We start from the raw sequence: 12,026 nt of genomic DNA on the forward strand, positions 1-12,026 counted from the left end.
CACCATGACCAGCTAATGTTTTGTATTTTTAGTAGAGACGGGGTTTCACCATGTTGACCAGGATGGTCTCGATCTCTTGACCTCGTGATCCACCCGCCTCGGCCTCCTAAAGTGCTGGGATTACAGGCGTGAGCCACCGCGCCCGGCCTACTCAGTGATATTTTATTGCTTAAGGTAAACATGAATTGGCCATGCTCCACTAAAAACTTTGATGGATCTTCGCTACTTTTGGGAGGAAAAAAACGACACTCCTTAGCATGGCTCCTGAGGTCCCATAACAGATCCTCCCTGCCCACCGCACAGCCTCCTTCCAAGCCTCCACTGGAACCGCAGTGCCACCCGCTGCTTTCGCTTTGGCCACGCTCCCCCACCATCTGAGCACTAGGTCTTGGCATACTTCCTCTGCCTGAAACGTTCTGAAATATTTGTGTGATGGGGGGGGTTGAGACACCCAAAGCTTCACTGCCACCCAGCATGGGCCTGCACACACCCGCTTTCTTCCTTTTCTTGTTACTGATCGGGTTTTTCATCTCCTGGCGGCTCCTCATAATCTCCCGGAGCCGGAAAGGGATCTCCTGTTCGTCCTGGTTCTTAGGTTTGCAATTCACTTTCTTCTTCTCTTTGCTGGGAAGAACAACACGGGGGTAAGAGGCATCCCAAATAAAGCATAAGCAGAATAAGAGAAACGGAAGTTGGGTCTGGCAATAGAATCTGCAGCGGCCGCACCTGGCTGCTGCGGTGCGAGCCACTCCAGGGAACAAGGATCTTTCCTCTCGGTCTCACCCAGTGGCTGTCCCTGAACAAACGCGCTTCTTCACGGGACAGGAGGCAGAAAGGCGCTCCGAAAGCCCGGGAGGCCCGTCCGCCCAGACCTAGTCCAGAACCACAAGGACTGGACGCCGGGGCGCGGGAAAAGCAAAACCAGGGACTCGCTCAAGCCTCCATTCATTCAACCGATCCTGGCGGAGCGTGGGCCGCGGGCACAGAGGAGGGCACCGAAGGGGTCGGAGCGAACGCTCCCTAGGGGATCCCGGGAGGAGCCTTCAAACCATCCCCTTCTCCGGGGAAGTGCAGCGGCCTCGCGGGGCAGCGCACTCACCTGCGAAGCCCGGGCCACGGGGCCGTGCGCTGCTTCCCCAGCGGCTGCACTTGCTGCCGCCGCCGCGCCCGCCGAGAACTCTCAGGACCCTCCGGCGCCCTGGGTATCGCTACTCTGCGTCCAGCTCCAGCCATCTCCACGCCGGGACCTTCCCTGGCGAAGCCACTTCCGCCTTCCTGCACGGTTCCGCCCCCACGATCGACACTTCCGCTTCCTGCGCTTGCCCCACGCTGGCTGGAGCGGCGCGACTGTCTGCAGGTCTGGGATTGGCCGGAGCAGCTGCCGCTCACGGCCGGGTTCCGGAACCTGGTCCGCGGGCGATGCTGCTGCGGAGCGTGGCGGGGGGTGGCTGGGCGGCCGCGGTCGCGGCCCGTGGATCGGCAAGTACCTGGAGGGGTCTGGGCAGCGCTGAAGGGCACGTCCGAGAGGCCACTGTCCCGGGGCCCGCGCATGCCGGGAGGACCGCGCGCTGGCCGCCCTCCAGAGGGGTCCTCGCCCCTCTCCTCCATCCACTTCGCCGAGCCTCCGCTCCCGAATCTGCGGAGGGGCCCTTAGCCCCGGGAGGGGAAGCAGCCCGGTGAACGGCCACGTTGCTGTTCCTCGGTATCTGCCGAGCGCCTACTGTGTGCGGCCCTCCTAGGCTGTGGGGACTGGCCGTGGACAAGGAGCTGATGCTCCTCGCAGGATTAGAGAAATAAATGAAGTGCGTAGCGTGTCGGGCGGTGATCCCGGGTAGATAGAGCGGGGGAGGGAGGGAAGGCTGCCTATAGGACCTTCAGGCTGGGATGAGAGGGACCTCAGAGGCCTGAGCTTTGTGACAGGGAAACTCGGATAAAGGGTGGTGCCATTCTTCCGGGTGGTCCCTCAGAGGCGGGTGGCGGGGCTTGGCTGTACTGGTAGAGAGATGGTGCGCTGGCCAGGAGCCTACAGGGTTACCGCTTCCCCCTACGCCTGTCCACAGAGCAGCTGTCTTAGCTGCAGGTGGCAAGCGCCTCCCGACCCACCCACCATCTGCTGGAGTGCACGCCCGGCGCCAGGCCCTGATCCCCACACTTCTTGTGAATCAGTCACACCGTGTCATACTCATACCTTCCATTTCACAATGGGGAAGCTGAATCTGGGGAGATGAAATAATATGTCTAAAGTCGCAGGAAGTGAAAAGCTGAGAAGGGCATGCAGCCACTTGCCCAATGAGGTGAGAGCTGCCATGTTCCCAGAGCTGGGGGTAGACAAGGCCTCACCAGCTTCCTGGAGAATCACATGTTTGTCTGCATCCTCAGGGGACTCGCCGGCTCTCCAGCCAGGACTGCTGCCAGAGACTTCCTGGAGGTGGCAGCTTTCTTCAAAGGCACCATCCCAGAGCACAAGCCCCTCATGGCCACAGAGAATTCGGGGCAGACCACACAGAGGTGGGCTCCCAAGCAGGTATGGATGGCACTGGGTCACCTAAGGCTGAGCTGCCCAGCAGGGGCCCCTCAGAGCCCCAGGACCTTCTGCCACCCGAGCTTCAGCCACCCACAAACTGTTGCATGAGTGGCTGCCCCAACTGCGTGTGGGTGGAATACGCGGACAGGCTGCTGCAGCACTTCCAGGATGGTGGGGAGCGGGCCCTGGCTGCCCTGGAGGAACACGTGGCTGATGAGAACCTCAAGGCCTTCCTCAGGATGGAGATCCGACTCCGCACCCAGTTCAGAGGTTGAGCCAGCCCTGCTAGACTCCCTCCCCTGGATGGAGTCCAGGAAGCAGCAGCAGCCTCCTCCCTTCACACCCCTCCACAGACTCCTTGTGTCCAACGGGAATAGGAGGATTGATTTATTGACTTCTGAGAAAAAATAAATTCTTTGTGTTGGTTAGATGGGAGGCTTCTGTTTTGGGGGTGGTTTTTTTGTCTAGTTGTCCGTAAGGCCCGTGTCTTCAAAGCAAGCAGGTCCAGGTCGGCGTTGTCCATCTCCAGACCCTTGCAGCCGTCACCCCCTGTGAGGGTAAAATAAGACCCCCGTTCCTTGAACATTCAAGTGACAGTGACTGCAGGTCCCAGCTTCCCCCAAGTCCTGGCAAAGGCCAGCTCGGGTTGCTGTTAGCATGCAGCAGAGGGAGGGCCATCTGATCTGGAGTGGCTGTGGCAAAGCCTTTGGCAGGCACAGAAGCTCACAGGCAGCCTGGAAGTGCCTGCCTGTCCAGCGCCATCAGTCCCCTGCTGGGGTCCTCAGGGACCCTTCCACCAGTCTGGCAGAGGTGCAAATCAGCCCTCAGTGGCCCAAGCACTACTTGGAAGCAGTCCTTCCAAATCCTTCAGCCACAGGTCCCAAAGGAGTTGGTAAGAGTGGCAGGACGTGTCTGGGTGTGGTGGCTCTCTCCTGTAATCCCAGCACTTTGGGAGGCCAAGGCAGGCAGATCACGAGGTCAGCTGTTTGAGACTATCCTGATCAACATGGGGAAACCCTGTTTCTACCAAAAATACAAAAGTTAACTGGGTGCGGTGGTGCAAGCCTGGAATCCCAGCTACTCAGAAAGCTGAGGCAGGAGAATTCCTTAAACTCAGTAGGTGGAGGTTGCGGTGAGCCAAGATCACGCCACTGCACTCTAGCCTGGGTGACAGAGCAAGACTCTGTCTCAAAAAAAAAAGAATGGCAAGATACTAGCTCCAAAACCTGGAGCCACCACCTCTCCACCAGTACAGCCGAGCCTCACCACCCTCCTCAGGGACACCCAGAAGCATTGCCCCACCCTCTACTGTGTTTCCCTGTCACAGAGCCCAGGCTTATGGAAAGGCAGCCTGGCCTCTGGACCTTCGGCCTGGGGTAGGACTTTGTTTTAAGACCCTTCCTACCTGTTTTCCTGTTTTATCTCTTTAATTTTTTCCCCAACAGAGTCTTGCTCTGTCGCCAGGCTGGAGTGCAGTGTTGTGATCTTGACTCACTGCAACCTCCGCCTCCTGGGTCCAAGTGATTCTCCTGCCCCTCGAATAGCTGGGACTCTTGGCGCTTGACACCATGCCCAGCTAATTTTTGTATTTTTAGTAGAGACAGGGTTTCACCGTGTTGGCCAGGATGGTCTCGATCTCTTGAACTAGTGATCTGCTACCTCTCCCTGCCTAACTACACCTACATTTTAATAGAATTCAGGCCCCTCCCATAATCCTAGCCTTGTGGCCTTTTACTGGTTTTACAAAGGCAGTTTCCATCCCTGAGCAAAGATTAGTTTCAGGAAGGGAAGGTTATCACCTTTGTCTTAGAGTTAAAGGCATGGCCAGGCTCAGTGGCACATGCCTGTAATTGCAGCAACTTTGGGAGGCCCATCAGGGAGGATGCCTTGAGTTTAGGAATTTGAGACCAGCCTGGGCAACATAGCAAGACCCTATCTCTACTTTAGAAAAAAAAAAAGGCTGGGATCGGTGGCTCATGCCTGTAATCTCAGCACTTTGGGAGGCCGAGGTGGGCAGATCATGAGGTCAAGAGATCAAGACCGTCCTGGCCAACACAGTGAAACCCTGTCTCTACTAAAAATACAAAAATTAGCCAGGCGTGGTGGTGCATGCCTGTACTCCTAGCTACTCGGGAGGCTGAGGCAGGAGAATCGCGTGAACTCAGGAGGCAGAGGTGGCAGTGAGCTGAGATCGCCCCATTGCACTCCAGCCCGGTGACAGAGTGAGACTTTTTCTCAAAAAAAAATAGGCCTGGCACAGTGGCTCACGCCTGTAATCCCAGCACTTTGGGAGGCTGAGGAAGGTGGATCACCTGAGGTGAGGAGTTCAAGACCAGCCTGGCCAACATGGTGAAACCCCATCTCTACTAAAAATACAGAATTAGCCATGTGTGGTGGTGCATGCCTATAATCCCAGCTACTAGGGAGGCTGAGGCAGGAGAATTGCGTGAACCCAGGAGGTGGAGGTTACAGTAAGCTGAGATCGCGCCACTGTTCTCCAGCCTGGGCAACAAGAGTGAAATTCCATCTCAAAAAAAAAAATTAGCCATTGTGGTGTCATTGTGCCTGAAGTCCTAGCTACTCGGGAGGCTGAGGTGGGAGAATCACTTGAGCCCTGGAGGTTGAGGGTGCGGTGAGCTGTGATTGGGTCACTACACTTCAACCTGGGCAACAGAGCAAAACCCTGTCTCGAAAAGAAAAAAAAAAGGCATTTAGCTTGTCGTGTTAGAAGCAAGATTGAGCCAGCTATGTCAGATTTCTTTCACTGTCATAAGATTTGGAAATGTAGCTTGAAAATTAGCAAGAGGCTGAACGCCGTGGCTCACGCCTGTAATCCCAGCATTTTTGGGAGGCCTAAATGGGCATATCACCTGAGGTCAGACGTTCAAGACCAGCCTGGCCAACATAGGGAAACCCCGTCTCTGCTAAAAATAGAAAAATAAGCTGGGTATGGTGGCAGGCGCCTATAATCCCAGCTGCTTGGGAGGCTGAGGCAGGAGAATTGCTTGAACCAGGAGGTGGAGGTTGCAGTGAGCTAAGATCGCACTGCTGTACTCCAGCCTGGGTGACAGTGAGACTCTGTCTCAAAAAAAAAAAAAAGTTAGTGGGACATGGAGGCACACACCTGCAGTACCAGATACTCGGGAGGCTGAGGCAGGAGAAATTGCTTGAACCTGGGAGGCAGGTTGCAGTGAGCTGAGATCGAGCCACTACACTCCACCCTGGAGGACAGAGCGAGACTCCATCTCAAAAAAAAAAAGTAACAAGGTTGACGTGCCTAACTTTAGCAATCTTGAAAGGATGGATGATTCCATAAGAAATGTAAGAAAACAAGGAAGAAAAACAGTCCTCAGTGACAGTCAGGGAAACCTATCATAACCAAGTGACCTGTTCTCTAATTTCACCTCGATGAGATTTTAATTTCTGCAGATTCATTTGTATAAGTACAGAATGTGGGATCTGCAAGAATATACATTCCTGCCTGCTCAGCTAAGATGTCATCTAAGGCGATTATATTATCTAAGACACACTGAGCCAGTGAATGAATTCCCCTCTGCTGGCTGGCCTTGCCGATGCCCTTTTCTCAGCAAGAATCCCTGACATCAGATTCCACATCCTGTGCTCATGGGATGCCACTCCCCACCAAGTCACCCAAAGACCCAGGTCCATCTTTTTGGCTTCCAGGATCCCCAAAGCGAGTCCGTGGACTGCTGAGTTCTGCAGCCTCCACCTCTCGGGTTCAAACGATTCTCCTGCCTCAACCTCCTGGGTAGCTGGGATTACAGGTCCCAGCCACCATGCCTGGCTAATTTTTGTATTTTTAGTAGAGATGAGGTTTCACCATCTTGGCCAGGATGATCTTGAACTTCTGAGCTCCTCATCCGCCTGCCGTGGCCTCCCAACGTTCTGGAATTACAGACGTGAGCCACCACGCCCAGCCCAGTTATGGGTTTTTAAAGGTGGAGAGGCAGAGGTCACAGGCAAAGTCATAACTCAGTACATAGAGACTGTACATTGGTTTTGGCATAAACACCAAGGAGACCTTGAAGCCGGGGCCCACAGGTCGTAGGTGGATTTGAAGGTTTTCTGATTTGGTGTTGGTTATGGAAGCAAAGCTTTCTAAAACTTTGGGATACACAGTAAAGGATGTTAGCTTGGGGTTGTGGGCGTGGCCTCCTCCAGGGCCCCCAGGAAGAAACCTAGGTAAGAGAAGGGTGATCAGAAGTCAGTCCTCAGCTCCAGCTCATCTGAGATGTTTGCCAGTGCACCCCTTTGGTGGGGGTCCCAGTTTCTGAAAAACAACTCAGGGCACCTGCTCAGATGGCATGGTTCGCTTCTGTGGAGACCCTTAGGACTCTGGCTGTCGGCTGTTGTTCTAAACCCCTGTGACCTTCCTGCAGATCGGCTGCTCACTTACTTCTCAGGGCTGGCTGGGTGCCTGGATTGCCCTTGAAGGAACTCAACATTGTCCTTGTTTCCATGCTTGGGGGACCCACAGGCCTGTAAGAGGGGTTCCTGTTTGATTTCAGGAGCAGCAGGTGCGGAGGCTCTGGGGTGAGAGTGGTAAGATTCGAGGCCAAAGCGGCGGGTGAAGGCCAGGCTGCACTGGGCTTAGGAGGCCACAAAGGTGGGCTCTCCTGATGTCAGGCGGGGTCAGGAAAGGCGGCGGGCTTGCCCAAGACAGCAGCCACTGCTTTTGCTTCTGTTTGGAAGATGGGCGGCTGCGGGAGCCTGGCTGTTCCAGGTCACACTTCTCTCCCTGTCCCAGCCCCATCTGCCGGGTGTCCTTCCTTGGGGCCCTTGATGGCACCTGAGCCCCTCCTCCCCCTCCCCAGAACCTTTGATAGTGGTGCCCTCCCTTGGGGACCAACAATCTCATTAGCGTGGCACTGAGACGCCTAATCAGCTCACGGAGCAGCAAGATAAATGTCCGGGCTGGCGTGCTGCGGAGGAAGGCCCAGCACTCACACCGTGGCCCTCTGAGACCCGTCCTGCACTTGGTGAGTCATGACGAACCCCGCTGTCTTTCCTGGCAGCCACTTCCCCAGTGAGTTAGCGTGGGTCAGCCCATTCATTGTCCAGGGGCCGGGGAGCCGACAGGCTTTTACCGCCGCGCCTGAGGTCCGGGTCTGCAGAGCGTACCCGCCACCCCATTATTCAGAAAGGACGCAGCCAACCATGTCCTCTGCTCCCCCATGGTACCCAGTGCTGCCACCATCCCCAGGCCAGCGATGCTCTGGGAACCTCAGGCCACATGGGCTCAGCTGACTGAGTGGACGCCAGTCACAGGCTGGGTCAGGCCAGGGCAGCGCAGGCAGCGGTTTCCACGTGGACGGCATCTGATGGCTGGAGCTCCCTCAGGGCCCAGAGCTGCTCAGGACAGCCCATGTTCCGGGGCTGGGGTAGCAGTTAGCCAGGCCTGTGCTGTGTGGGACACGAGGGTTGGGTACCATGGAATCTGAGCAGCTGGGACCACCAGGCTCTTGAGTCCTGGTTTTGCACAGGCTGGTGCTGGTCCCAGGAACAGAAGCTGAGCCTTAGGAAGGGAGGGTGCCAGGGCAGGGTCCACCCCCATCCCAGGTGCCCAGCACCCCCTGCAGAGTCCTCCTCCCTAGAAGGGGCATCTGCCCTTGCTTTCTGGTCACTCCCATGCCTGATGCTCGGCTAACAGCTGGTGGCAGCCCAGGGCCAGAGTCAGGAATCTCAGCCCACAAGACCAGGGGCAGGAAAGGGGACGCGAAGAAGTGGTCCCTGGGGCATCCAGTGTGGACAAGCCCCCCCTGTGTGTGTCATGTGCCTCCTTCCAGAATCTTCCGGCACATGTGCTGCTGGCAGCAGCTCGCTGGGAGATTAGGAATACCCCTCTGCTGTTAATAGGCTTAGGGGAAGCTCAGCTGCCCTTGGCCCAGGTCACTGGGGCTTAGGGCATCTGGGGAGAGGCCCTAGGGAAAGGAGGAAGAGAGGTCACCCTGTGCAGTGGTGCAAGGACACTGGCCTCGTCCGGAGCAGCTGAGGCCACTCAGCCACGCCATGCCAGGCGAGTGACCCTGCTCCCTGAGCTGGCTCCAGGCACAGAGAGAGCCTGGGGATTCCCCCAGCAGGGGAGACCCACCCCCTAGCGCCCACCCTCCTGGAGCCTCAGCTTGTCCCTCTATGAAGTGGGCCTCGGGGGAAGCAGGGCTTCACAGCTCAGAACCACTTACCTGAGACAGGCCTCTTTTCCAGGGGTGCCCTGCCTGGGAACCCTGCCTCCTGTTTTGTGGGTCATTCTCTGTCAGCACTTCGGGGTGCCCCTCATGGTGCTGACGGGCTCAGGGATATCTCCGTGAGTGGGTGAAAGTAACTGACAGCACCCCAACTGCAAAGCACAGACAGGCAGAAAGCAATAAACGCATCAGCAAGAATCAGAGGGCAAGGGCCGGGCACGGTGGCTCACACCTGTAATCCCAGCATTTTGGGAGGCTGAGGTGGGAGGATTACAACAAGGTCAGGAGTTCGAGACCAGTCCGGTCAACACGGTGAAACCCTGTTTCTACTAAAAATACAAAAAAATTAGCTGGGCTTGGTGGCACATGCCTGTAATCCCAGCTACTCCGAGGCTGAGGCAGGAGAACTGCTTGAATCCAGGAGGCGGAGGTTGCAGTGAGCCAAGATTGCACCACTGCATTCCAGCCTGGGCAACAGGGTGAGACTCTGTCTCCAAAAAAAAAAAAAAAAAAAAAGTCAGAGGGCAACAGCCCTGGGCAACACTCACCAGCCTGGAATGAGGGCTAACGATCAGAACCTGAGGACGCAGTGACTGCTGGGCAGGGTTCAGGGGAGGCTTCCCTGAGTGGGGCGTGAGATGGGCAGCCCACTGACCATCAGGAAGGGCAGCTCAGAGGCGGGCTCATCTGCAGAGCCAGGCAGCGGGGGAGGGGCCCACTTGGGTCTCATCCCAGTCCCAGCAGGGGCCCCAGAGGACTTTCCACTGAGCAGCAGTTGGATGCTCACTCCAGTCATGCTCTCCTGGGGTGGGGAATGCGGGGGATGGGGCAGGAGGTCGCCTGAGGACTGCAGGCTCAGGGCCTGAGGACACGGGCTGGGTTTGCTGTGGATTGTGCGGTGGGGTAAGGGAGGCCGGGATGCAGGGGAGAGGCCGGAGCTGTATGTGGCCAGCATTGCAGGGCACATCCACCAGGTGGGGGAATGGGAGCGTGCGGTGGGCCGAAGCAGAGCTGGCAGGCTGGCTGCCCAGAGCGGATCACAGGGGCGGCTGTCTGGGTGATGCTGGAGTTGGCGGGGCTGGGGCTTAGCCCCTCTACCGGTGGGTTGAGACCCCCACGGGGTTGGAAGCCAGAGGGCTAACTGGGACCCGGGCCTGGTCTGTCCCCAGACCGCAGCAGGAGAGTCCAGGAGCCAAGGGTGCTGCAGCATCTCCGTCAGCCTCGCCATGAACCTGGAGCCGCCCAAGGCTGAGTTCCGGTCGGCCACCAGGGTGGTCGGGGGACCTGTCACCCCCAGGAAAGGGCCCCCCAAATTTAAGCAGCGACAAACCAGGCAGTTCAAGAGCAAGCCCCCCAAGAAAGGCGTCCAAGGGTAAGCAGAGTTGGGGGAGAGGGCCTCTGAAAGGGAGGAGGCGGCCCCCCAGGACTCCAGGAAGGAGCAGGAGCGGCAGGGCCTTGGGCACTTTCCCGCCTTAGTGGTCCCAGGCTCACAGTGGGGGTAGGCAGGGCGGAGTCACCCGCTCCAGATGCTACTGCCAACGTTGCTGGGAAAATACAGCCACCTCCACATGCACTCAAGGGGCGCACTCACAGACAAGCCACCCTCACAAATCCACACTCAAACCAGGCACCCACCACACCCCGCTCCGTGCTCCACCAAGGCGTGCACCTGCCCTGCACCCCAGGGTTTGCTCCTCCTTTCTGGGCCTCAGCCCTGTGAGGCTCCGGGTAGCAGACACCCTGGCTCTGTGGAGGAAGCCCCTCGGCCCCACCAAGCCTCGGGAGGTTGGGGAGGAGGCGGGTCTCTGCCCACTGGACTCCCAGCCAAATGCCTCATCTCTAGGAGGGGTAGAGATGACCTCGGGCCTCGGCCAGACTGAGCCAGGGCTGGGCCCGGCCATGTCCCTGACTGCTCTGTCCTTGCAGGTTTGGGGATGACATCCCTGGAATGGAAGGCCTGGGAACAGGTACGATGCCACCAGTGCCATGCCGAGGTCTGCTGGGTCCCCCGAGGCACACCCAGCACACCTGGGCCCATTGCAGCCCACCTCGGCCCCCACCTGCCCTGCTTTTCACTTAGGGACCCCAGCCTGTCCTTCACTTCTTCCCCCAACACTGAGCTGCAGATCCACTGGGTGGGGCTGTTCCCATTTGGGACCAGGTGAGGGGAGGGATCCGGGAAGGAACAGAACCCTTTGCTGACTCCTCCCCCTTCAGCAAGCCCCACCCTCCTTCCCCCACAGCCAGTGTGTCCCAGGAGGAGGGCCCCAGCCGGGTCCACACGTCCCCGCTCAGCACATGCAGGGCTACACCTGTGCTGTGGGAAACAGCCACAGGGGATGGGGGTCCAGGGGGATGGGATCCTCCCTGATCCAGGGCCCCTTTCTCCCACAGACATCACGGTCATCTGCCCGTGGGAGGCCTTCAACCACCTGGAGCTCCACGAGCTGGCCCAATATGGCATCATCTAGATGAGGGTCCCAGGTCCTCCCCACCGCTGCCTGCTGTGCTTCGAACCCTGCTCGGGATTCCTGTTGAGACCCCTCACTAGCCCAGATGACACCTGGACACCGGGGTGGGGCTGCAACCTCAGGTCCCCCTACATATTAATACCAGTCAGCAGTAGCCCACCACCTCCTTCCAGGACGCCCGCTCAGTGGTTAGCATCCCAAGACACTGGCCCCCTCTGAGTCCTGACAGAAAGGGTTGGCGAGTCTCCGCTCCTAGGGAGAAGGGAAGGTGGCCCCAACCCAGGAGCCTGCTGGACCCCGGATCATCCCTTTCTCACAGCTGGAAAGGTAGGGCAGGGTCTCCCCAGAGTGCTCCCATACCCCAGCCTCCTCTCCTGTCTGGGGTGCAGAGAAGCTCCCCCTCTCTGGAACCCTTCCCAGGTGGGTGCCCTTGGTTTGGACATGCTATGTAGCAGGAGTCCAGGGTGTGTCTGGTGAGCAGATGAGGCCCCAGGCTCATCACACCAGGAGGCCATCCTTCTCAACACAGCCCACCCTTGCAGTCCCTATTTCAAAATAAAATTAGTGTGCCCTCACTTGTCCGTCGTGTATTTGTGCGTGGGACAGGGCCTGTGGTGGGGTCACTTGAGCAGGAGCACATGGGTGAAAGGGTGGGCAGTGGAGGGGCTGGCCGGGCTGAGCGGGAAGACAGCTCATGGGATCACACCCTCACTGAGCCTTGCTGGGGCCCTGAGACATGCAATATCAGGCCACGGCTGGGTCAAGGCAGAAGGCCTTGGTGCACACTCAGGGGCTGCAGTCAATGAAGTGTGTAGGCGGCTGGAT

General features: G+C 57.9%; 2 protein-coding genes and 1 long non-coding RNA gene across 4 annotated transcripts in view; 1 reads left to right on the forward strand and 2 right to left on the reverse strand.

Annotated features, from left to right (window-relative positions):
- Window positions 1-1,608, reverse strand: part of CCDC137 (coiled-coil domain containing 137) — an 8,031-nt gene extending 6,423 nt beyond the window's left edge. The window contains exons 1-2 of the mRNA XM_017524877.2: window positions 1,100-1,608; window positions 491-624 (exon numbers count right to left, since the gene is read on the reverse strand). Of these exons, the coding sequence (XP_017380366.2) occupies window positions 491-624; window positions 1,100-1,608 (643 nt within the window). The remainder of the gene's footprint in view (window positions 1-490; window positions 625-1,099) is intronic.
- Window positions 1,609-2,905: 1,297 nt separating this feature from the next.
- Window positions 2,906-9,028, reverse strand: LOC108301683. Its single transcript, XR_001823967.2, has 2 exons — window positions 8,728-9,028; window positions 2,906-3,073 (listed from the first exon to the last, which is right to left on the reverse strand). It is a non-coding gene; the product is annotated as an uncharacterized LOC108301683 (long non-coding RNA).
- Window positions 6,970-11,779, forward strand: PDE6G (phosphodiesterase 6G). 2 transcript variants are annotated; one of them, XM_037737188.1, is made up of 4 exons: window positions 6,970-7,524; window positions 9,900-10,102; window positions 10,657-10,697; window positions 11,125-11,779. In XM_037737188.1, the coding sequence occupies exons 2-4, from the start codon at window positions 9,957-9,959 to the stop codon at window positions 11,199-11,201; spliced, it is 264 nt and encodes an 87-aa protein (XP_037593116.1). In that variant the 5' UTR covers window positions 6,970-7,524; window positions 9,900-9,956; the 3' UTR covers window positions 11,202-11,779. The 2 variants fall into 2 exon arrangements, with proteins under 2 accessions (XP_037593116.1, XP_037593117.1); XM_037737189.1 differs by lacking the exon at window positions 6,970-7,524 and adding an exon at window positions 9,564-9,704.
- The last annotated feature ends 247 nt before the right edge of the window (window positions 11,780-12,026 follow it).

The sequence above is a fragment of the Cebus imitator genome, unplaced genomic scaffold (genome assembly GCF_001604975.1).
Source record: "Cebus imitator isolate Cc_AM_T3 unplaced genomic scaffold, Cebus_imitator-1.0 Scaffold36, whole genome shotgun sequence".
Classification (NCBI taxonomy): Eukaryota; Metazoa; Chordata; class Mammalia; order Primates; family Cebidae; genus Cebus; species Cebus imitator.